Source organism: Puma concolor, chromosome D2 (genome assembly GCF_028749965.1).
Source record: "Puma concolor isolate L17-30 chromosome D2, mPumCon1.1.hap2, whole genome shotgun sequence".
Lineage (NCBI taxonomy): Eukaryota > Metazoa > Chordata > Mammalia > Carnivora > Felidae > Puma > Puma concolor.
This window is the reverse complement of record NC_141677.1, coordinates 3,499,669-3,526,020: the sequence shown is the minus strand read 5'-3', so window position 1 is coordinate 3,526,020 and position 26,352 is coordinate 3,499,669. Positions and strand designations below refer to the sequence as shown.

At 39.6% G+C, this 26,352-nt stretch overlaps 1 protein-coding gene across 15 annotated transcripts in view; it reads right to left on the bottom strand.

The window, feature by feature from the left end:
• Positions 1-26,352, bottom strand: part of PCDH15 (protocadherin related 15) — a 1,260,230-nt gene that overhangs the window by 231,378 nt on the left and 1,002,500 nt on the right. For all 15 annotated transcript variants that reach the window (XR_015241496.1, XM_086679475.1, XM_086679485.1 and 12 more), the window contains one exon: positions 18,382-18,510. Coding sequence is in view for 14 of the 15 variants with exons in the window: in XM_086679475.1 (XP_086535601.1) it covers positions 18,382-18,510 (129 nt within the window). In the remaining variant the exon portion in view is untranslated. The remainder of the gene's footprint in view (positions 1-18,381; positions 18,511-26,352) is intronic.

Below are 26,352 nucleotides of genomic sequence, written 5' to 3'. Positions count from 1 at the left end.
TTGTAATGCAATGTCATATGACTGGGTTCACAGGATCAGACATGATGTAGATAACACACAGTGCAGTGTGCAGATCTAAGGGAAGATTCTTAGTGGGCACTGGAAAGGTGGGTAGGGCCCTCTCTGTGACGTAGCTCAAGATGTAGCTCTTCTATCGTAAGAAATGAAGGATCTTAGTTTGAGCTCTCATTCTTTGGCCTTGGGTCCTCCTTCTCCTAATTCTTTTTATTTAAAAAATTTTTAAAACATAATTTATTGTCAAATTGGGTTATATACAACACCCAGTGCTCATCCCAACAAGTGCCCTCCTCAATGCCCATAACCTATTTTCCCTTCTCCCTCGCCGCACCCCCGCCCCATCAACCCTCAGTTTGTTCTCTGTATTGAAGAGTGTCTTATGGTTTGCCTCCCTCCCTCTCTGTTTGTAACTGTTTTTCCCCTCCCTCTCCCCCATGGTGTTCTGTTAAGTTTCTCACAATCCACATATAATATCTGTCCTTTCTGATGAACTTTCCTAACTCTTAAAATTAAAAGACTGTTCTGGAAAAGGTATTTGAATGTTGCTTTCCAACTTTAAGATTTTATTTTTATAATTTATTTTAGTTGCTATATTTATTTTATAGCAAGCTAATGATGATAGAGGCCTAATAGAAGATTTGTTCAGGGAACAAGAGTGAGTTTGGATAGATTAAAATTGTACTGCATGAGCAACAGATGTTTATGAAAAATATGACAGATAAATATAAATGTGTACATTTGTTTGAGTAAAATATGCTATTATGAATGGACTTATTAAGGCTGCCTTTATTTCCTCATCAGCTGCTAGGAAACATCACAAAAGTAAGCGGGACTTTTTCTCCAAAAGGATCAGAGTAAAATATGATCAATACATAGGTGCAATTAAAAATAGGTATAAAACTAAATTTAATACAACCACATATATGTTTATTTGGCTTTAAATCAGTTTTTTTATTTATTATTATTATTTTTTTCTTTTTAAGAGTTTTTTCACATCCTTGCCCATAAAATTTTCTCTTTACATTTCCAAGTGGATAGGATGATGTGAAGGTTTTCAACAAAGACAGTTCAGTGTGGTAGAAAAATATAATTGGCTTTGGTAGCAGAAACATCCCAGTTGAACTGGTAGTTGAATCAATAAATAAATCTGTGAAAATGGTCAAGACACATAACTTTTCTGACTTCTGGTACCTTATCTATAGATTAGGTAATAGTACTGGTGTGATTTCCCCACATCATACTATAAGAACAAAAAGGTACTAACAAATATTCATTTATTCATTGCATTCATATTTTAAATTTTTTGACAATCGTGTTTCACAATGCAAATAGATGGTGAGGGTAGTAAAAATATCAAGGCAATTTAAAGGAATAGCATTTTTGTGAATATTTTGCAGCAATATACTTTAAATATGTAGATTTTCTTCTCTTGCATAATTAAAGAAGGGGTTTAAATTATATTCAACAATTCAAAACTAGTATATGGACAATTTTGTAAAATCATTTCTAATACTTTCTACAAAAACGACTCTCAAGAAACATACTTTTCCCTGAGAGGAAAATACATTGATCTGCTATTCTTTGGGTTAAAAATGATGGTTGCAAGAGCCTAGTCAAAAGATAATTATTAAGCTATTGTGCAGCTGAAAGAAAAGTTTTTTCTTCCTTTTGAGGCAGGAAGAAGAGGAGGTGGAGAAAAGCCAGAAAGACTGGCTTCGTGAGTGCTCTGTGCAACCCAGGATGAGACAAGAGTGGAAAATGACCAGAGCTCAGATACTCAACAGAATTTGAAGCACACTGTTGAACAATAAAAAGCTATTTGTGTTTCCTGAATGCTCCTACTTCCTCTAACAGGCCTAGTAAAATAGAATCTCTGAGGAAACATCTCTGTAAAAGATTTTCGTGGAAATCAAATGGGATTATGGTAAGGCGAATTATTGCTCTGCTATCCACTTTCTCCCTGTTACTGAAGTTTTTAACCCATTCCTTTTCCAAGGGACACTGCAGTAACTCCCATTAAAGGAGACATGTTACACGTACATGTGCGTTATATGTTCATGTGTGACTAGGTGTGGCCTGTTGCATTCTCACTCTTCAAAAGGAAACATATTCAAGGTAGTGCCGGAGAAGAACAAGACATTTGCACAGCATGTCTAAACGTGACCAAGAGCCTAGACCACATCAGTCAGGGGCACGGTGAGATCAACCAACCAGGCTGATGTTTGATACCAACCCTCCAACAATACCAATCCTACCAAACCTACTAACCCTCCAACCCCCACCAAACCTACCACCCCACCTACACCTACCAACCCTATCAACACTACAAACACTACCAACACTACAAACCCCCAACAACCCCACTAACCCTACCAACCTTACCACCCATACCAAGCCTACCAACACTACCAACCCTACCAAAGAACCACCACCACTAAGACTACCAGCCCTACCAACCCTACCAAACCAACCACCACCACTAAGACTACCAACCCTACCAACCCTACCAAACCAACCACCACCACTAAGACTACCATCCCTACCAACCCTACCAAACCAACCACCACCACTAAGACTACCAACCCTACCAAACTAACCACCTCCACTAAGACTACCAGCCCTACCAACCCTACCAAACCAACCAACACTACCAAACCAACCACCACCACTAAGACTACCAACCCCACCAACCACCACCAACCCCACCAACCCTACCACCCATACCAACCCTACCAACCCTACTAACACCACCAACCTGCAGATCCAAGAGTGAGAAAAGTGAATATTCACTGTTGTGTGTCCTGAAGATTTCATGTTGTTTGTTACACAGCATTATTACAGCAACAACGATTGCTGCCAAGATTAAATTTTACAGATACAAATTCAAGATATAAAACAGAGTATTCACTGAAGCAGGAAGTTAGGGACAGAATTAGCCTTATGAGAATATAACTTCCTCGAAGAGGCCAACTCCAACCACAAGTCTTATGCTCCACTCAAGGAGCATATGTATATATCAAGGCCTAGAGACTCCAGAGACATATGAAAAATATATTTACATATACACATTATCTGCAGAAAGTATATCATCTATGTTCAGAAATTCCTATTTGTGTACCTTTCAAGTCTATCTGAAATCTATTTGTTACAAAACAGAGCCCCCAGTTGAAAACGCTCTTCTGCGGTATGAAGTCAATAAAAGAAGGAAACAAAATCTTGCATTATCTTTTCTCAAAGCAAGGCAAGATTTGCTTAACCAGTGGAGTTTTTTGAAACAGACGGATTGGGGCGCCTGGGTGGCTTGGTCGGTTAAGTGTCCAACTTCGGCTCAGGTCACGATCTCACGGTCCGTGAGTTCGAGCCCCGCGTCGGGCTCTGTGCTGACGGCTCAGAGCCTGGAGCCTGTTTCAGATTCTGTGTCTCCCTCTCTCTCTGCCCCTCCCCCCTTCATGCTCTGTCTCTCTCTGTCTCAAAAATAAACGTTAAAAAAAAAAAAAAAGAAAAAGACGGATTGACATAGAGTGAACCAGAAATTCACTTAGCGAGAAGTCGATGAACTGTTTCCTTTTAATGCAGAGAATAAATGCTTAGTAGTAGAAAAGAAAAAAACAATATTACAAATCCCTTCCTTCAGATGCTTCAGACAGTGTGGGTAGTCCAACATGTAATACAGGAACTTAAAAAACTGATAAATTCTCCAGTGAGGATCACTGAAATCTGAATGAGGATGTGAATCACATGGAGAGTCAGAGAGTTTTAGTCAGAGGTATGACAAGTAGAGTCTATTTGTAGGCAGGCGGGAGTGGCTGTGTTCAATAACTGTAACAAGCCCAGTGTGGCTGATGTGGGGCGACAGATAATGCATCAGAGAGAGGGGGGAGCCAGTCATGCGGAGACAGGTAAGCCATGGGAAGGAATTTGGATTTCATTTATAATGGGAATTCACCGAAAGATTTGAGCAGCACACGGGTGAGGTTTAATTTACATTTAAAACCACAACTTTTGTTCTGGGGTCTAATTTGCATTAACATATAACTTTGTAATTTCTAGGGAAATTGACTATAGGAGAGGAGGAGTGCACCCAGGTCAACAAGGAACAAAACTACTAATTTAATCTAGGGGAGAAATGATTGTGGGTAAGGATAAGTGAGAAGTGCTTGCTTTTGGAACGTGTTTCAGAAGGACTTGATCATCCGAGGATTAGAAGTGACCCTAGAAAGCAGATACTGAATATGAGATTTTGACATGGACTCTTTTCCTACTGCATGGAAGTTAAGGGTGATTTATGGTTCATGTATGACCCTCCCCTGAATGGTCTATAGGGAAAGGTGAGGCACTGGCTAATGCAGTTTGAGGTTTATCAGTCTCTAGGTATTTATAAGAATTGTTGAGTTGATTGGTTTTTAAGTGGAATAGAAATCTTTAGAAAAAGAAAATGAAGCTCAGAACCACCCAAATCAACTCAGAGCATGAGGTAAAAGCTGAGGACCTCTGTTGGAGCGTTAACAGAAGCCTCGGACCTGTGGCCGAGGATGGCCTGTACTCACAATAGCGCTCAAGACTTAATTACAAAGAAAGATGCATTCACAGCCCTGACACATCTAATGTCGACTCAAAGTATTGATAGGGAAAGAGAGCTGAGCTGAGCACGTGTGGCTGGAAGCACTTCAAAACCTTGAACATCTTAATCCTCTGGGCATTCTGAAAGAGACATTCACCATCTCTTTATTGCCAGAGGACAGAAGTGTCACCTCATCAGGAGATTATAAAATGATCCCACATAAAGCAGACATCTCACAAGATAATGTCCACCCTCCTCGAGATCTATAACTATCTACTTTCATTGCTTCTGCATCAATAACTAAGGACGAGTTGGAGCATGGCTAATTGTCCCTGCTATGGGAAGCAAAAGATAATCCACCAAAAAGAACATCAGGATATGGTTAACAACTACTGGCAGGATCCAGGGGACTAGACCTGAGAATGAATCCTTCTTGTGCTTGTTGGGGTGAAGGGAGCAAATTACAGGTCTGAATAACAAGAGAGTTCACTGCTATCTGAGGTACTTAGGACTGTGGCAAGGGAATCTGCAGCTGATCCTAATTCACTCCTGGTTACTCCCTGAACCTCCAGAAAAAAACGATGGCTTATAATCACCAAGGTATAAATTCTAGAACTGCCTTAGAGATTTGAGGAAGGGGTCAGAGACCCAAAGCTAAGGGCATTTTAATACAGATTTATTGTGTGAGATCTGAGAAGTCACTGGCTAACTTTGTTCTCCAGAAAGGCCTCAATAACATCTCTTCTTTGAAACAATACAGAATGGTGCAACATGGGGTGCATTGGCATTATCAGGATACTCAGGGGTTGGTTCTCCTCTCTGGGCCACAGAGAGGTACCTACCCTGACAGTATGGAACTGTGTTCCTTAGTGTCAATGTGAATGGCAGAGTTCTGGATTCTGGGTTCTGAATCCAGGTAACAATACTCAAACATCAAAGGCAGATGAATGAAATGTTTCCTAGGATTTTTCAAGGATGGAATGGCAAGTAAATGGCTGTGAAGGGCAGGAATCTGTGGGGCTGGCCAACGTATCATGGTGCTCCTAAAGGTAGGATAGTAGGGCAGCCAACAAGGGTAATTCTTGATATATATAATCAGAAACCACCCAAAGTAGATGACCTAAAGACTCATATTTACTATGATCTTTATTGTGGATAATGCATAGTCTAGGGTGGAGCAGGGATTTAACCAATATTCATAAGAGCATTAAATACCTCATTTCTTGTCCATGAGATTACACACAACATCATTTCAGGCTAAGGGGCTTGTTTTATGGCAAAGGAGGTACAATTATGTGCACGAAACTACAGGATCTGTTGGCCCTAACATACTGTACCATCCACCCATGCTGGCCTGGTAGGATATTGGAATGGCTTCGTAAAGAAACAGCTAAGGGCAACTTTGGGGATGACCTTTTAGAGGGCTAAGAAAGCCATGCCCATTATATGGTACTTTTCTTGAGAGGGAAAATAGGTGAGAGTGAGAATCAGGGTTTGAGGTATGAGTGGCCTCTATCACCGTCATCCTAAATGACCTACCTGGGGTATATATGATCCCTGCCCTTGCAAATTGAGGCTTGGTGGCACTACAACTTGTTGCACTACCACTTCTGGCTAGAACTTCCGGTACGGAGTTGAACAGAAGTGGTGAGAGGGGGCCTCCCTGCCTTGTTCCTGATCTCGGAGCAGAGCTTTCTGCTTTTTACTGTTGAGGACAATATTAGCAGTGAGCTGTCCATTGATGGCCTTAATTAGATTGAGGTACATTCCTTCTGAACCTGATTTGTTGAGAGTTTTTATCACAAGAAGGTGTTGAATTTTATCAAATGCTTTTTCTGCATGTATTGAGATGATTATGTAACTTTAATCCTTCATCTGTTTGTATCATGTATCACATTAATTGATGTGTCTGTTGAGCCATCCGTTATATCTCAGGGACTTGATCATGGTATCATGGTTTATGACCCTTTTAATGTGGTGATGAATTCAGTGTGATGATATGTTGTCGAGGATTTTTTCATCTATGTTCATTACAGATATTGGCCTATAGTTTTCTTTCTTGCAATGTCTTTAACAGGCTTTGGTATAAGGACAATGCTGGCCTCATAAAATGAGCTTCTCGAAACTTCTGGGAACAGTTTAAGAAGGAATGGTGTTACTACTTCCTTAAATGTTTGGCAGAATTTGCCAGTGAAGCCATCTGATTTTGGGCTTTTATTTGACAGGAGATTTCTGATCGCTGATTACTCTTTCTTCATTATTAGACTTTTCAGGTTTTCGTTTTCTTCATGATCTAGTCTGGGTAGGTATGGTTCTAGGAGTTTATCCATTTCTTCAAATCCAATTTGTTGGATTATAATTTTTCATAGTAGTCTCATGACCTATTGTATTTTTGTGGCATCAGCTGTCATATTTCTTCATTTCTGACCTTGAGTTTTCTTCTTTTCTTAATTTAGATAAAGGTTTGTCAATATTTATCTTTCAAATAAATCCACTCCTAGTTGCATTGATTTTTTCCCTACAGTTATTCTATTCTTTTTGATTTAATTCTAATCTTTATTATTTCTTTCCTTCTGCTTAATTGGGGCTTAGTTTGTATTTCCTTTTCTAATTCCTTTAAGGTGTAGAGTTATGTTGTCTATTTGAGATCTTTCTTCTTTTTTAATGTAGACATTTATGGCTATAAACTTACCTCTTGGTACTGCTTTTGATACACTCATTAAGTTTGGATATGTTGTGCTTTTGTTTTCATTTGTCTTGAGCTATTTTCTACATTCCTGTTTGCTTTCTTCTTTGACCCATTGACTCTTCAAAAATTACTGTTTGATTTCCAGGTATGTGTGAATTTTCCAGTTTTTTTTTTTTCTGTTTTTGATTACTAGTTTTATTCCACCATTGTTGAAAAAAGTACTTGGTATAATTTCAATATTCTTAAATTTGTTAAGACTTGTTTTGTATCCTCACGTGTGATCTACCCTGGAGAATTTGCTATGGATCATTCAAAAAGTAGGTATATTATGTTCTTCTTGGGTGGAATATTCTGTCTATATCTGTTAGGGCCAGTTGGTTTACAATGTTGCTCAAGTATGCTATTTGCTTATTGATTTTCTGTCTATATGTTCTATCTATAATTTAATTTTTTTTTGTTTATTTATTTTTGAGAGAGACAGAGACAGAATGCAAGTGGGTTAGGGGCAGAGAGAGAGGGAGATACAGAATCTGAAGCAGGCTCCAGGCTCCGAGTTGTCAGCACAGAGCCCAATGTGGGGCTCGAACTCATGAGCTGTGAGATCATGACCTGAGCCGAAGTCGGATGCTCAACTGACTGAGCCACCCAGGTGCCCCAATGTTCTATCTATAATTAAAAGTAGACACTGAAGTCTCCTACTATTATAGTAATTTTCACTTTGGATCTGTCAGTGTTTGCTTATGTATTTAGATGCTCTGATCTTCATGCATATATAATCATAACTAGTATTATCTTTGTAATGAATTGAACCTTTTATCATTCTATCCTGACAATTTTTGTCTCTCATGGTAGATGAAATGATGAAAAAGACAAACATTGATGAAACAGATGAACATTGATGACAAAGAAAATAAAGAAGACATAAATAAATGGAAAGCCATCCCATGTTCATGAATTGGAAGATTTAATATTGTTAAAATTTCCATATTGCCCAAAGCAATTAGAGATTCTATGAAATCTCTACCAACATCCCCCTGGCATTTTTTTACAGAAGGTGAAAAACAGTCTTAAAATTTATATGGAACCATAAAGACACAGAATAGCCAAAGAAATCTTGAGAAAAAAAGAACCAAAATGGAGGTATCACAGTTCCTGATTTCAAAATATATTGTAAAGCTACAAAAACAGGTAAATAGATCAATGTTACAGAATAGAGGGCCCATAAATAAATCCATGCCTATACAGTTACTTGATCTTCTACAAAAGAACCAAGAATATTCAAGGGATAAAAGGGAGTGTCTTCCACAAACGGTGTTGGGAAAACTGGATATCCACATGCAAAAGAAAGAAATTGAACACTTATATTACACCATATACAAAGATCACCTCAAAATGTATTAAAGACTTAGAAGATCTGAAACTGTTAATACCTCTAGAAGAAAATAGAGGGAAAAGACTTGCCTACTAAATAAATGGGTATTTATATAAAAGAAAATGAAAGTAGGTATGTATGTCACATCATACACAAAGATCAACTTCAGATGATAGACCTATCACAAACAACAAAACAAACTTTTTGTAATATAGAAAAATATCTTCATGACCCAAGGATAGCAAAAAAAAAAAAAAAAAAACAATAAAAATGATGGATAAAGTTGGAAGTTTTAAAATTAAAAACTCTATGTATCGAAAGACACTTTTAAGAAAGTGAAATACATGGGGCGCATGGATGACTCAGTCGGCTAAGCAATAGACTCTTGATTCAAGCTCAGGTCATGATCTCATGATTCATGAGATCGAGCCCACATTGGGCTATACGATGACAGTGCAGAGCCTGCTTGGGATTCATTCATTCATTCATACATTCATTCTCTCTCTCTCCCAAAACAAATAAATAAACATTAAAAAAAAAAAGTGCAATACAAGATCTAGAGTTTTAGATGTTTGAAATATATGGAATAAACAGTAAGTCATGAACATATAAAGAATCCTCACAGATGAAAAGGACACTCAAGAAGAAAATCAATGGCAATCCAATATATTCATGGATACCAGATTTAAAAAGTACTTTGGGGAAAAAATTCAAAATAGCAAGTAAATGTTTTTGAAAACATATTCAATCTCTTCAGGAAAATGCTTATAAAGATTCCAGTGTGAGACCACCAAAATCACACCAAATTGGCTCAGATCAGAAAGACTGACACACCAAAAATGTAGACGGGGACAATCACTAACTCAGAGAACCGTCAGAGTCAGTATGGAAAACGATTTGGGATTTTCAATAAAGTTAAATATACTCATATTCATAACAGAAATTCAGGCACATGTGCACAGGAAACATTATATGAAAGTATTCACAACAGCATTGGTTATAATAGCCTCAAACTGGAAACCACTCCAGCACTTGCCGATAGTAAGAACGTGAATACGGACTGTGGTATAACCGCAAATTGGAAATAAAATACATGACTCAACGGGAAGAAAGTTGACTCTTAAAAAGATAAGGTGAATAAAAGAAGGCAGTTACTAAAGCACACATACTCTACAATTCTATTTGTAGACAATTTTAAAAAGATGTAACTAGACTATCTTGTTTATGGGAGCTTAGTGAGTTGGTCAGTCTGCAATAGAAATCAAGAAACTAATCACAGGGGTTAATGGAAGGTGGGGGAAAGTGGGAAGAAGCAGGCAGGGGGCTCTCCTAGTGAGGATTAAGTGCCTGGGCTTACTTGCACGCATGTGTACCTTATAATAAATTGTGCGTGTATCTTTCAATCCCTTTCTATATATTACACATCTTTCTTAAAGTTTAAAGGATGAGATTTGGTCTTAATGAAAAGCTTCAGAAACAGTTGGGATCCCTCCTGTAAAACCAGAAGTTGATTGGCAAGCGTCCTCCTCAGGCAGTAAAGTCGGTGTAAGCAATTGTAGTGGGCTGTAACATTTGCACGAAAGGATAACCGAACCCAACCAAAGGGAACAGGCCATGAATTTTCATCAGTCTATAAAACAGAAGTGCAATTTGTATAAAGTTGGATCTCATAAATAAGTAATGTGGCATTAAAAGGCACAGCGAGATGAATGGAGCAAGGGTTTGTGAGGCAAAAATAGTATTTCTTCTTAGACAAATATTAAATAATTTAAATAGAGTATATATGGTAAACGGGTGAGTAGAAAATACAATTCCAAACACATGACCAAACAGGCTGGGAGCGTATCTCTTACATTGTTCCTCTAAGTAATCTTAAACCTATTGTTTCCCTGTCTCCTGGTGGTAAAGATTTTGCTCTAGGCTGATTAGAAATTTCAGGTGTTCTTGGCATTAACATTGCCTTTTAAATTAACCCCCTATGTTCTGTACTACATGAACTGTGTTTAAAAAAATTCTAAAAGTTGGGGATCCTGGGTGGCTCAGTCAGTTGGGCGTCCAACTTCGGCTCAGGTCATGATCTCACGGTTCGTGGGTTCAAGCCCCATATGGGGCTCTGTGCTGACAGCTCAGAGCCTGGAGCCTGCTTCAGATTCTGTGTCCCTCTCTCCCTCTGCCCCTACCCTGCTCACGCTCTGTCTCTGTCTCTCTCAAGAATAAAAAAATTCTAAAAGTAGATAGATACCCAATATCAAAACATTGTCTTTGTTTATTTATGCATATGTGCGTGTGGTAAGCCAAATATATACTTGCAGATGTTGACATATATTATACCTCTTGTCTTTCTACAACATATCTCAATCTTCATCGAAAAAAATGGTACTTTGAGATCATTTTAATCCATTAGGTCTAGCTTAATTCAGCATCTTCTAAGAACCAAATATTGGGCTGAGTATCAGTTCTCTCAGATCAATATGACACAGACTGTGCTTCCAAGAAATTGGGATAAATAGATCAGTTCCATATACTTTGGTAAGCACTATCAAAACGTTGTGCGTAGTGTAAATGGGGCCATGAGGACGGATCATTTAGGACATGGAAAAGTTTAGGTAAGTTTTTCTGGAAGAGACTACATTTGACCAGATTTTCAAAGATGAGTTCTCTAAATAAAGAATGGAGAAGGAAGAAATCAAGGTGGGTGCGTGAGCAGAGGCAGAGACCTGGGGGAGTTACTGAGAATAATGGTTAGTAACTGCAAGCAGGTGAGCATTGATGCAGGGAAAGCTGGAGAAGTAGCAGTGGGAGGTACACCTTGTTTTCTGCATTGAGAGGTGCTTCCTGTGGCTGAACTGGTGGTTAGAGACAGCGGTCCAGCAGGTGCACTAAGGATAACTAGGAGGTATCAAAGACTACCGTCAGGATAATCAATTAAGTGAGAAAAACAGCAATAAAGTCAAGAAACTATAAAGATATTTTTTAAATGTAGTGTGGCCTTTAAGGATAGAAAAATAAACTAAATTCTGTGTTTTTAAAAAGAAAGAGGTTGTGATATTAGTTCAGGTGAGAAACAGAGAATTATCGGGACTGGCGAGGGACCAGATGTGCACAGTGAGGAAGAAAGAGGAGACACACAGGTTGAGATGGAGAATTCCAGAGAGGAAGCCCTGTCTGGGGAACATGAAGACAAGGGTTCGGTGTTAGTCATGTTGGATAAGAGGCATCTCTAAGACACTCAGGTGGGTTAGTTTTACAGATATAGGTTTATTTGAAGCTGTAGCTTAAAGGAGCAGAAACGCTAAGGGGTAGAGCTGTGGAAGACATGAGAATCTAAATGTTCTAGAAGCTGTGGGGTACAAGGTGCAGGGAATGTCCCAGAATGAACGTGTAGAAGTGGAAAGCCAACTGAGAAGACACGCACAAGAGCCAAAGTTAGTTTTGGAGTTGACGGGCATGTCCGTTGCCTCAATTGTGGCCATGGTAACCAGAATGCATCCATATATCCAAACTCAAACACATCAAATTGTATACATGAGTCATGTGCTGCGTTTTGAATACCAATTATACCTCAATGAAGCTAGAAAAAAGGGACTTATACATATTAAAACAAAAGGTTTAGGAAGCAAATGAAGCCAGGGAAAGGCAGGAGGAATCAGGTGTGCTTCAACATGGAAACCGAGAGCAGAGAGTTAGTAGGGTCTGAAAAAGGAAAGAGAGATCGGCTTCAAATGTACCAGTGAAGTTATCCAGATAAAGATGACATTTGGCAATATGGAGGTGACCATCAGGTTGGGGGTGGATATCATTCATCGTACTTCTGGGGCTATACACACCTATGAATGTTTACACACACACACACACACACGCAGGCACACGCACACGTATTTATTATAACAGCTGATAGAAAGACTAAAAGCTGATCCAAGGACAGGTCTCAAGTAAACAGTGCAAAAATATAAGCACAAAATTTTCTAATTCATTTATGAATTGCTAATTGAATCTGAAAGATTGACTGAGTTTCAAAAATATTTAGGGGCATCTGGGTGGCTCAGTCGGTTGAGCGTCCAGCTCAGGTCATGACTTCATGGTTCCTGGGATTGAACCTTGTGTCAGACTCTGTGCTGACAGAGCAGAGCCTGCTTGGGATTCTCTCTCTCCCTCTCTCTGTGCCCATCCCCCGCCCCTGCTCAAGTTCCCTCTCTCTCTCTGCCCCTCCCCTGCTCATCTTCTCTCTCTCTCAAAATAAATAAGTAAACTTAAAAAAAAAATTAAAAAAATATTCACAAGCAACAGATAAATCTCCATTATAAATATTTTTAGGTAACAGCCTTAAAATACAGGTCACCAATTTTTCAAATTGTGCAGGCTTCTTTCTTTAGTTGAGTGAGTATAGTATTTGCCTTGTATAGTTTGACTTGACAAGAGAACCCATAAAATCCCCCACTTGTGGCCCACTTAAAAAAGAAGTATTATAGTTTTAGGCACTGTTGAATGTCAGAGTGAGCTACAAAAAATAAATAAAACACCATAAAGCTCCCCACCTTCATTTCATTTTTAGAGCCCCACACAGAGAGACAACAAGGACATTCATCAGAGACACAGCAGTGAGGTTCAGATTTACTTTGCTTCATATTAAATTGTGTATTTGGAGGAAACACCAATTTCTTTTTTTTTTTTAATTTTTAATGTTTATTTATTCTTGAGAGAAAGAGAGAGAGAGAGAGAGAGAGAGAGAGAGACCACGAGCAGCAGAGGGGCAGAGAGAGAGGGAGATGCAGAATCTGAAACAGACTCCAGGCCCTGGGCTGTCAGCACAGAGCCCAACACGGGGCTGGAACTGGTGAACCGTGAGATCATGACCCAAGCTGAAGTAGGACGCTCAACCGACTGAGCCACCCAGACACCCCACCAATTTCTTTTTAAAGCGAACACCTGCCCTCCCCTTCTAAACACTGACGTGCACTAATGACTTTAAAATTGCTTTCAGGGTTTAGACTGAACTGCTAGCACTTTCCCGTAGCTGGAACTTAGCGTGCAGACCTCACACTGGGACTGCATTTATGTTTCAGGTTAAACAAATACAGCCACTTTTGTTTTAGAACTGGAAGAACATTCTGTTGACTCAGGGCCTCTATTGTTGTCACTTAGAGCTAAAGAAGTCCATGCAGTGTAAGAATTGCTGCAAGGCACCGATTAGAGGTTTGCCAGGAAGTGGCTCACTCTGTATCATCTACACTGCTAAGAACCTGCTTTAAATGTAACAGACAGTGTGGTTTCCAAGTGTGCCTTCACTGCCGCTGTGTGCGCTTTCATGCCCAAGGCTATTCTGAAAAACAGGACAAGTTTCAGCAGAACTGTGGCCCCTGAGGAACCTCTCCACCAGCTGCTGTCCGAGGGCAGGCAGCTGGACGAGCCTCCAAGGCCTCCGGGGGCCTCACCTCCCACTCACTCCAAATCTCCACAAAGTGCCTCCTGGGCACGTGTCACAAAGTGAAAATAGCTTCTCCTCCCTCAGGCTAAACTCTGTCAGACAAGTACAAAGAGGTCCTTTTGGTGACCCAGCAGTGAAGACCATGTTTCCTGAAACAGGTCTCCCCTTTATCTCCTTTGCACTTCTCACCCAGACTCGGGCGTCCATCTGTCAGACCTTCTTTGAGCAGATCAATGAAAATGGCATCCATGGCATTGAGGGCCCACGTCTGTAGACCCAGGGTGTGTGGTGGGACCAAACCTGGCCGCCTGACTCTCACACATCAGGGTGAACCTTTCCTGGGGGGTCCTTCTGATTTAGCGATAAATAGGGTCTGGGAAACACATCAAAGCAGTTTACTGAACTTAAAAAAAAAAAAAAGAAATGACATAATCTCAACAGTAGACCCAGCCTCTTTACCCTCAACTATTGACCTTATTTAACAGTAATACCTACATACCTAAGTATTTCTATATACACGTATGTGTGTATACATATCTTCTCATATATATATATATATATATATATATATATATAATTTATTTATTAGATCCTCTCTAATATACAATCTCTCTCTGTGTCTCTCTCACACACAAGCATGTGTCTTCTGCTGCTTCTCTGCATATCCCGGGATCTGGAATGGGCAGGGATTTTGTCCGTGGCTGGTGTGAGGCCTCTTACAACCAACACCTCACTGGGGATGCCCTGTTGGCACGCTTGTGGTCCACCATCAGAATATGCACGCAGATCCCCCTACATGCTCCCCCCGTGACATGCTGTGCAGGGCACTAACCACTAAATAAGACTTTACGCCGACACACCGAGTCTCTCTAGCAGCCCCCCTGGTCTTCCCCGTCAGAACTCAACGTGTTCCTAATCACTTTTCCAGAACTCCTCTCAACAAATCTTCCATTATTGTCAGACTGTTGACTTGTTCTCAAATTGCCTCTTCAGCCCAGCTCTGTCCTGGGTCATCTCCACCTGGTATCTTTCTTTGCCTTGTTTGTTCCAACCTAGAATCTCACTAATTTGTCCAGATACTGCAGATGAATACATTTCCCCATGAACACTGACACGGCTACTTATTCCTTTGTGGCGTTCCTCGTCCTTCAGTAAATCACCAGGATGACACTTTGACACTTGACATGGACACAGAGTGTGTTCTCACTGTGTTTGCTAGGTTTCACTCTGCACACATTCTCTTCTCCCCAACAATGCCACTGCTACAAGTGCCCTGGGAATATGGAAATAGTTTTCAAAGTTAAGTACGGTATATGGTACTGGCGTATAGTGAGCTCTCCGTTAAAACGTTGCAGGTTGGGAGTTTATTTTTTAACATGCTGATGAAACTTTGCGTTGCACAATCCATAAGTATTGCTTCAGAAGTATTCCCTATTTAATAAAGTTGAGTTACTACGACACTGCCTTAGTACCTTAAAAAGTAAATAAAAAGTGCCTTTAGCACTGGAATGCAAACAGTGGATTAACACACCACCACATCATTAGAACAAAAACTCTGGAGTCGGTAACTCAAATTCAGTACAATAAATAACCATATGTATTTTGGTTTTAAGTGTGTCTTCATAGAGTTCTGGTGACAACTAGAAATAAATTCTATAAGCAGGGCAGGAGTCATTTAGTGAAATTAATGTATCATAAAATTCTCATTAGGTAGCAACAGGAGACTGTTAGGATGCATGAAAATCCCATCCTATGGACGTTACAACTTCTGTGGGACTGGGCGGAATCAGTGGTATGCACCTGCTTTGCACGTTTTCATGTTCCTTTTTAGTTTCAGTCATTTTAGGTTTTTGTGAAAAGATGTTATTGCCTAAAGTCCATGACAATTACTGCTTTATCAAATTATGAGTGCCAGGGTTTGTACTTCAATTTTTAATGCCAAAATACATTACAAAGACCATTCCTTGTTGAATTTTAGAAGTAGGAGACAAGAAACAAAGTTAATGCTATAATTCCTTCAAAGATGAAGAATCACTAGGGAAAGTGATGAAAATAAAGAGAAAGGAAAAATAAAAATAATGAAAAATTAATCATTATATTAATGCCTACTTATGATTACTTATATACTCCATATGGCCTTTACTCTCCAATGTCAGGTGAAGTATGAGAAATGGAAAAGATAATTTTCCTAAGTGATTTCAGTACCTGTTTATTCTTTCTGAATAATTGGTAGATGTGACTAAATACAGCTTTCTGAATTTAGAATCTCCCATTACAATCTACCCAGGAGTAAGCTTTATAAAAATCTAGTGACGCCATCCGTCACGCCCTGCAGGGGTCCCCCCACCACCTTCTCCAACACGCACAGAGAAATCTTTACGATGTGGCACATCTAATTTCCTGTAATGTGACATGTCAGTGCTCTGGGTCTGTGCTTTTATTCATGCAATTACCTGCCAGACAGCTTCCAATCCCTCCCAATTTTCTTCTCGTCAATACTCATCCTTCATGAGTAAATGCCAGCACTGCCTCCTTTTCTGTGTTTTCTGCACATGCCGCTCAGATTTTATCATCTTGTCTGCTTGGTGTTATAGAAACTGCTAGTGCCCCACCTGTGGCCCTCAGAGCAGGTATACTCTTTGGCCAACTTCTACCTGCTGGTGTGTGCAGTCTGACTGAATACTCCTGTATCTGAGCTGCAGAGACCTGGCCGCTTGTTTGCACTGGAGGCAAGAAGTACTGGAAATGCCCTCCAAAGCATCAGTGACCGAGAACTGTCAGGGTTTCGCACATGAATTTGCCAGTTCCCTCGCTTCTCAGGATTGATAACTCCAGGCCATATGATTTCCTAGATTTGTTGTTGGGATTGAGCTCCAGTTCTCCTCACGAGGACTTGTGCAGTAGCCAGCCCTGCACTGGTACCTGTCTTTTCCCTGCATCACTTCCTCACTTTCCTGTTAGTGTCACTTGAACTCCTCAATCTTTTGTCTACAGGTCTTTTCTGGCCGAGTTCATGGTGAGAGTTTTGACGCCAGAGGTATTATTATACAGGGTTCTGGAGTTGATGGCTTGCTGGCTACATGACATCAAGACTCCCGGGCGCACTGTCGCGGCACAATTACAAACCTCTCCCCTGCGGCGAGCTGGGGTGGCATAAAAGCACAAGGGAACGTATGCCTTATGTGACCTCCGCAGGATTTGAGAGAGAGTCTGACAATGATGACGATAATGGCTGTGAAGTTGTTGTAAGTTATCGTCAAAGCTCTAAGGGAAAACACTGATGAGCTCCAACTGTTGAGCGAAACCCCCAGGGCTTGGTGTGGAAGGCAGAGGGTCTTTGTGACATTGTTTAAAGAAGCCCTCCTCTTCTGCAGCCAGAGAGGAAACTGGACTGAATGCCAGACCCTATATCTGACTGGAAGTGCAGCTGCCTGGTAGAGAAGGCTTGCTTCAAAGCACCAGAAAACCTCCTGTTCACGGCTCGCGGCATTAACAGGGAAAGGGTACGATCCCAAAGTCTGGACTCACACACTGGGATGCCCCACTCCTTCCGAGAGAAGGGTTCTTCCCTTGCCTGTGGCCCACACAGATGCCTCATCTCAGGTAGATGCTTCACAACAGGGGTGTCATCCTCAAAATGTGCCCTCAGCTTATGGCTTCTAGACCCTTTACCAAGTTCAAGACCAAGTATGGCCCAGCTGAGGAAATATTTCCCCTGCTATAAGAAAAATGGGATTATGCATCAAAGGAACTACAGAAACTGGCTAATAAAAACTGGCTAATAAATAAGTCAAGAAGGAGAACACGTTGGACAAAAGTTGTGTGTGAAATACAGGTACCCAGAGAATGCTGAGGGCATGTTTACACAACCAGATGAATTTACCTCCAAACATCTGTATTTTGAGGGATGCACCTACAAATTCATAGTTAATGGTAGAGCTATCACATATTTCTCTACAAATATCTTAGTATAATTCCAGAAAATAAAAATATATATTAAGAAAAGAATACTTTAAATTAATCAACATTTAAAACACCTGATGGTCCTAAAATGTAAATCAACAAGCTTAACGAGGTAAAGCCAAATGGACACAATGTGATTTACGGGGAAAAAAATCTGGAAGAGTATCCGGCACTGTGATTGAGAATGAAGGCACTTTACTGGTGTTTCGCCTCATACCCAAGTGATCTCGCTGATCGCTTTCAACACTTCTAATGGTCCACTGTACCCTGCATTAGCTGAATGTCTTTTTGAAATTAAAATATATGAAATGTATTCACTTAAAAAATGCACTTGATATATACGCGCCACTTACCCTTACTTGACCCACAAACGCATTGGCTTCTTCTTCGACCACGGACAGATTTCGAGGCAGATAGGGATCGAACACTGGGGCGTTGTCATTGACATCTGTCACTAACACATTTACCGTGGCAGTTGAGGTCTTAAAAGAAACAACAAAAAAGATTCCATGTGAAAAGAGTTATTTTTGTTTTGATGTCAGCTAATTGGCCATCTTGGCATTTGTCTAGCTGAAGAGCATCTCATTACTATTCCTAGTCCCTAGCTTTCCAAAAAAGGAAAAAGAAGAAAAAAAAGGAGGAAGCTTGCAATTTTCAAGCACCTCAAAAACCCACATGGAAAAAGCAAATGATGACATTAAAGGGCAAACATCTTCTTGAAAATGTCAAGTATTTCCTGGAGGCTTACTTTTAGGAAGTGATTTTGCCTTTATCTTGTTCACATTTTACGGGTGGCAAGCTTTTGTTTATACACACGTGTACCTCCTTTTCTCTGAAATGTAACACTTCCGTAGCCTTGATCACTTACATTTTTCACTACTTAGAAAATAAAACTTGTACATTATAAAAGAGCACAGTGCATCAAGTGGGTATTTTCAGGTAAGTAAGTGCTATCAGAAAATACTATAGTCATCATTTTCGGGGTTCACATATAAACCAGGAGTCTGAGCATCATATACCATGAGTGAAGTGATTACCTTGGGATCATACAGCCCAAGAAAAAGGTAAGCAGGCACATCTACCAGTAGTATGTGCTACCTGGTGAAAAGGTACGTCCTTGGCCTGTTGCAACCAGAGTCTATTATGTAGGTCAACGACTTTTGCACAATCAAGGAACATCAGATGTGAGCCAAGCAGGAAATGGTTCTCTCTAATCAAAGCCTGAGAACAAATGCCCTGCCCCCAGCTCTGTCACAGTGTGGGGTAGATCACAGAAGCCTGGGGCCAGAATCAGAGAAAGAAAGAGTTCTCAGCTGGAACTTGAAAAATCTGTTATGCTACGACACTATGTGACAAGATGTAAATAAAAAGTAGTAGAAAAAAAGCAGGAGAAAATAATTACCCAAATTTTGTTTTAAAATATACCAACACAGTTTGTCCTACTTGCAAATGATGTGCGGTGAAAGGCTGACATGCTGAGCAGAAATACGAGGTTCAGAGGGAGTGACTGAGGAGACAGCCATCAGGGACCGAGGGATCAAACACTGCATTCCTCAGCCACCAAAGAGGCCAGGACCTGGGAAATGTCCCCTCCTTCCCGTTGGGATCACTGAAGTTCTACACTCTCTTAATAATTCTTCATGGGGTCTAGACCATGCCTCACTGTGACTAAAACCCAACTTTCAAACTCTGATTGAATTAGGGTGGTTTTCTCCTATTTTAACAGAGGCAAAAGTATATCCTCTTTTGAGCAATATGACTTTACCCCAAGATTTATTATTTTTTCACATGCAATATCTAGGAGTCATTAAATTTACCATGCATAGCAGGGAATTCTTGGGTATCCATAATGGGTTCTTTCTCTATTTGTGTGCTGGCTACGTTGGTGGGTTTATTATGTGAAAATTCATACAACCATTCAGTATGATTTGTACATGTTTTTATATGTAAAAGTCCAGTAAAATTTTTATTTAAAGGCATGCCAATGATGACCAGAAGAGTGCTGTCTAGTCAAAATGAGGAAACAACCTAAATGCCTACCCATAAAGATGCTTATATAGATTGCTTTCTGTGTACAGTAGAAGAATATACAGTACTGAGAATGAACAAATCACTATAACAAGTAACCACACAGATAATCTTCATGAACATAAGGCAAAGTGTAAGAAATCAGACACAAAGCACCACACACCATATGACTCCCAGGGTATACATTTCAAAGATTGGCAAATGTCTCCACTGTGAGAGAAGTCAGAATAGGGTCACGTTTGTGAAGAAGGTGGGCTGGGAATGCCACAGCCATAAGGCTGGGCTTTTGGGGGCCAATTAATTTCTGTTTCTTGCTCTAAGTGTTGATTACATAAATGTGTTCACTATGTGAAAATTCGTTAAGCTGCACAAGTGAGGTTTGGGCATTCTTCTGTGTGCGTATCTCCGTGAAACTACTTAATTTAAAAGATGCACAAGCACAAGCTCACACTTGTATGTAGATATATGTGGGTCTCTATAAAGCCAAATAGGATCTGATTCAATGACATACAGAAAATTTAATTTGCTTCTTTTAATTTTTATATATTTTCCAAATTTTCTCCAACAAGGCTACCTTCCTTTTGTAACAAAAAACAGCTTAACAAATGTTATTTCTCTCAAAGTTGTGTAAGAGATAAAACCAGCAAAAGGATGTTTTTATAGTAGTAGTAGTTCCCAATTTGCCTGAGAGTGAATAGGACATTAAAAGTGACAGTGTGGAGTCAAAACCTAAGAGCAGCCACACTAGAGTCTGCTGACTTTCCTTCAAATTGTCTGACCCTCTTTATACCAGTCTATCTGTATTTCCTTGTCAATCTTCTAAATGGATTTCCATCCTATTCTTCCAAATCCCCATTCTTGACACTGTAGTGTATGATGTTTTCAGACTGTTTTGGTGCTCAAAGACTACGGATTGTAGTTGAGTAATGCAGAAGACAGCTGGATCACCAAGTAATCTGGAAAGTTAAACAAGTCTGCCATTTTGTGCTAATAGGGACTGAAATTTAAGGACCATGTAGATGTATTTCTCTATAACTTAGTAACTGTGTATGACATGAGGAGAATCCATGTCTCTCTTTATAGAATTATTAAGTAAAAATGCACATAGAATAATTTCTAGCTTATGTATTTCTTGAAGTGTAGTCTGAAAACCATTTACATCAGAATCACTTGGTTAATCATTAAAAATGCCCGGGTGACACCTTAGACCTACTGATTCTATTCATTTAAATCTACTGAAAGAGTAGATTAGTTAGTTGTAAAGCACAATCATGTACAATTTTTGGTTGGTTCAGGAAGACGGCAATCATACTTCAACATGGTTCTGTGCCCTACAGGGTGTTTATGTATCTTATCAAGCACAGATTTTCAGTTGGTTAAGATGAAATACTTAGGAAATCAGCTCAGGTCATTTTAGGTAAAGTAGGTAAAAAGAACACTATGTTAGCTAACACATGTTCCCAATTGATCTGAAAATCAATTTATATTATTCCAATCACATAAAAAAGATCAGATACCAAACTAACAAGCTTGATCAGTGCAAAGCTACCTGCTTTGCATCAAGGAGATCTGTCTTACTGCCTATTGTCTCAGAAGTTGTACCGACTTCTAACTTCACTACACCAGCTGGAAATAGTTGCAGTTAAATACTACATTCCACCAATTATCACTTTTGGGCTCATTACTTACTTTAATTATAATGTGTCACAGATTTTTATTTTGTTTTGCATCATGGATAAATCCTTACAGCACATATTAGAATTCTCAACAATGCAAGCAGGTTGTTGTAAGAGACAATGTGGATACACATTTATTTTCAGAAACTGTATGGCCCTGAAATAAAGTCACTGATATGGTATATTTGGTTTGGAATAGTATAAAACACGTGAGATGTAAAGTCAAAGTCAAAAACAAACAAACAGAAAAAATACAAACATATGCATGTTCATCTACACAAACCATTTTTTATTATTCATGAGAACTTTTTTTTAAAAATATCTTGTAATCTTCCTCTATTTTACATTATGGACTTTATTGAATCTATCAAGCTAATTTCTTAAATTATTGAAAACTTGGTTTAACTAGAAGATATTTAGGGTGTTCAAAATATATTCATTCTCCAGTCACTGAAGATATAATTATGATGATTTCTACTGACATGGGCCTAAATGAAACTATATACTCATAAACTGACAGAAGAATCTGCACTATATACTATATAATTGAGAAATAGAAAATGGAACGATGTAGCCGCCTTTTTCTTTTTGTCAATGTAGAAATGTATCCATAGACACACAGACACACACACACACCCTTTACAAGTTTCTATGGACATGCATGTTCAAAATAACTTTTATTAGTACATTTAATTCCTTTCAATAAAAATGGAAACAATGAGGATGTGTCTAGGATCTGACCATTTTTGTCGCTCAATAGGACAAGGAGAAGGTATACACTCTGCATTGAGCATTCTTTTTAGGAAGTGCTAATCCAAAACATTTTTATTCATAGCTACAAGTCATCCTGTGGCTACAACATCAAGAGGCAAGCCAGGCTGACCCAGATTCTAGAGTTTCTCCGATGACCGAGGGCGACCTTCCTAGCAGTGAGGCTGACATGGGGGGCTTTTTCCCCTTCTGAGAATGAAAGAGTACGAATGTCTCCCAGAAAAGTAGGAAAAGGGGTGCCTTCCTGTCTGGATTACGGGAGCAGAAGGGGAGACACAGAGAGGACAAGGAGATCGGGTGCAAAGGTCCTCCTCTCCACCCCTTGTCCTCCACCACTCTGGGCCACGTCTACACCCACCAGGCACTGGAACAGCACTTAGGGAACGTGGTGATAGGTGCTGAGAAAGTAAGAGAACTTGGGGAGAAACGGTGGCTGACTCGCATGGAATATGGAAGCCTCCAGAGAATCTCCATGGCAGTCACATCTAATAGCACCTCGTGGTGAATATGCAGCAGTGGCGAGGACAGGTGGCTAGAGAGAGAATCGGGGTTTCTTTGTGTGCTCAGGAATCGCAGATGCTGAGAGATCACTACCTGAGCAAGGCCTCGGGTGAGGGCGGAGGACCTCGGTGGTCATGTCAATTCACATCAATTCATGTCAGCTCTACGTGGCAATGGATGCACCAAACACCCAAAGGGTCATTAGGGAACTGGATCAAATTAAAAAGCCCGCAGTTGAGAGGCCAAAACAGACACACACGCACCATATAAACAGACGCCAGCACAGATGGAGGCATTCAAGCTGGGTGCCCCCCTCCCCACACCAAGAACCAGTAATCACACCTGCCCCTGTACAATTTTAGGGTGAGGGCCGGGAAGAGAGGAGGAGACAATCAGCAGCTGCACTGGTGAGTGTTCACCTAGAAGAGTATTTAAAACCTAAGATGCTGGGATGTTGTTTTAAGCAAGTGGGACCTGACCCAGCCCAGATACACATTACAATCTAGGTAGCAGAGTGGGCTCATGAAGATTGGATTAGGTGTAAAAAAAAATACAGGAGCTTTTAACTCTGTGCACATCTGAGCACTGCATGAGGAGAGTACATACTTTATAGTATATGTAACATATTGTAATAATACATGTTAATATATCACATATAATAGAAACTAGAAGAATATCATAGATTATCTCACAATGAAAAAATATCAAATTTCTGGAATATTTCCTTCAGAAAACACTAAAATATCAGTATTTTGTTCCCCCAAACCAAGAAATACGAATCTACGCTTTTCAAAGAGAATGAAGAAGTAGCTCATTCTCTTTCAAAATTACACGGTCTGGGGCGCCTGGGTGGCGCAGTCGGTTAAGCGTCCGACTTCAGCCAGGTCACGATCTCGCGGTCCGTGAGTTCGAGCCCCGCGTTGGGCTCCGGGCTGATGGCTCGGAGCCTGGAGCCTGTTTCCGATCCTGTGTCTCCCTCTCTCTCTGCCCCTCCCCCGTTCATGCTCTGTCTCTCTCTGTCCCAAAAAAAATAAATAAACGTTGAAAAAAAAAATTAAAAAAAAAAAAATTACACGGTCACATCTCTTTACAAAATTATACACCCAAATAAACCCACTGCGGTTTTGTTTTCTCAAATAACACCAGGATATATCAGGATATATATTTATTGTAGGCACACATATACATAGGCAGAATTATTTCATTCTACAGTTTTATTAAACTAACTATATTAAAATTCAGTTATTTGAATTTCCCACACAAGTCTTCTTGCATATATATTTTTCCTTTCTTTTTTCCCCCATAGTTTGATTAAACAGTTAATTGTTCACTTCTAGATTCTAATTGCTAATTTATATCATCATGTTTAAAAGACATTCAGGGAATAATACTAGTTCAAGGCCCAAGCATAGATGCTAAGCCTATTGCCAATCTGAAATTGTAAAACATCACCGACATTCACTGTAAAAGCCATAACTGAGTAAGTCAAGCTAGGCGTTCTAGAGCATTCTACAGATATAGCAAACAAGATTGCTGAACTCATGGGATCTGGTCAGAAATATCCACACCCACAGAACAACTTTGGGTTTTGAATAAGAATCAGCCTATTGGAAATGGACAACTGATACATTTGTTTTAAAGAAACAACAACAAAAGAGGAAATCCTGCCCTCAATTTGCATGTTTACATCTTTCACTGTGATTTGCATATGTATGTATTTTGCTGTGTTTTTGGTTTAAGGACATCTGTAATCCACAAGCCCTACTCCCTAGCTAGCTGTCTTTCAGCCCAGTATGGATAATAAGATAAGAAGCAGTATGCTAGGTATGGTCCCTGGAAAAGCTCCAGCTCCATGAGAAAAGAGGGCATCTTTACCCTCTGCTCCTTGCAATGGAGAGTAGGTGCCTGGAGTTGCATCAGCCACCATAAGACCATTAGGTATCAGGAATGAAGATGCAAGCAAGCACTATTAAGTGCAGAGCAGAAATGAGGCAGAGGGCACCCTGATGCCACTGTGGAGCCCCCGCGCCAACCATTTCCTGCCCACCTCAACGCTTCTTTATATTTGAGACAAACCCTGATTTGTTTAAGCCCCTGCTGTTTGGGCTTCCCCGTACTTACAAGCCTATTCCTACAGTCTATTGCTGCCACTGACTGTTGAAGGAGTTCAGAGGACATCACCCCAAAATATGCCACTCCGGTGTATTGACTTTTGAGATAAAGGTACTTGAAGAACAACAAATACAGGAAAAACACTCAGTCCTTCTTTCTTTTTCTTGAAGGCAGGATATTAAATTGCTACGTGAAAGATGTATTCCCTGTATGAGAAGGAAGGTAACATTTTTATGCCCAACAAGAGCAAGAAATTGAGATGGAGAGAATTCTATGTAGGCTGACCTTGTTAAAATAATTCATAGCTCCCTTCAGCCTCTCCGCGTAGTTTAGTTGCTTTTCTGCACCTGCCTCTGATCCTTTTTTTTTTTTTTTTTTTTTTTTTTGGTGCCTCTGATCCTTTTATCCACTATTATAGCAAGTAGATTTCACTAATTCTTTGGGTCTTCGTTTCCTTATGGGGGTTGCCATGTCATGTAAAATTTAAATAAATGCGCTTTTTCCTGTTAGTCTGACTTTGTCAGTTTAATTTTCAGACCCAGCCAGGGACCATAAAAGACTCGAGGAAAAATTCTCCCTCTCTGTTGATCAAATTGTATCCATAAGCATAATAAAGTTTGCCCACATTTTCCAATAAAATTTTCCCAAAAAATGTATTTTTAGCTCAGATCGTTTGGATTTAGTTTATAAGTAAAATAAATGTGAAATAAATAAATGTGAAATGTGAAATGTGACATTTAGTTTATAAGTAAAATAAATGTGAAATAAATAAATAAATGTGAAAAAGAAGCTTCTGAAAAGAAATTGAGTGTATATTCCTTCCAAAAAATGCATTTGGGAGCTATCCTATATGTTATTATTATAAATTAGGTAAAACACAACTGCTTAAAAATGTGTACGATATATAAAATTTTCAAAGTCTATTTCACCAAAAATGTGAAAATATTGGAATAAAATATGGTAGAAGCTTTATTAAGGAATTTTCAACTTCACAGATTTGTAAGTAATACCAAGTACCTGTAGATAACTACTAAAATCCAGAAAGTATGAGCTTATCTGTAGTCATATAGCTAAAGAAGTCTATTTATAATGAGATATGTAACTTACATGTATAGATTTTTTTTTTAAACTACTCTTGACAAAGTTACATTTAGAAAAGGGGAAAAAAAGGGGCGCCTGGGTGGCGCAGTCGGTTAAGCGTCCGACTTCAGCCAGGTCACGATCTCGCGGTCCGTG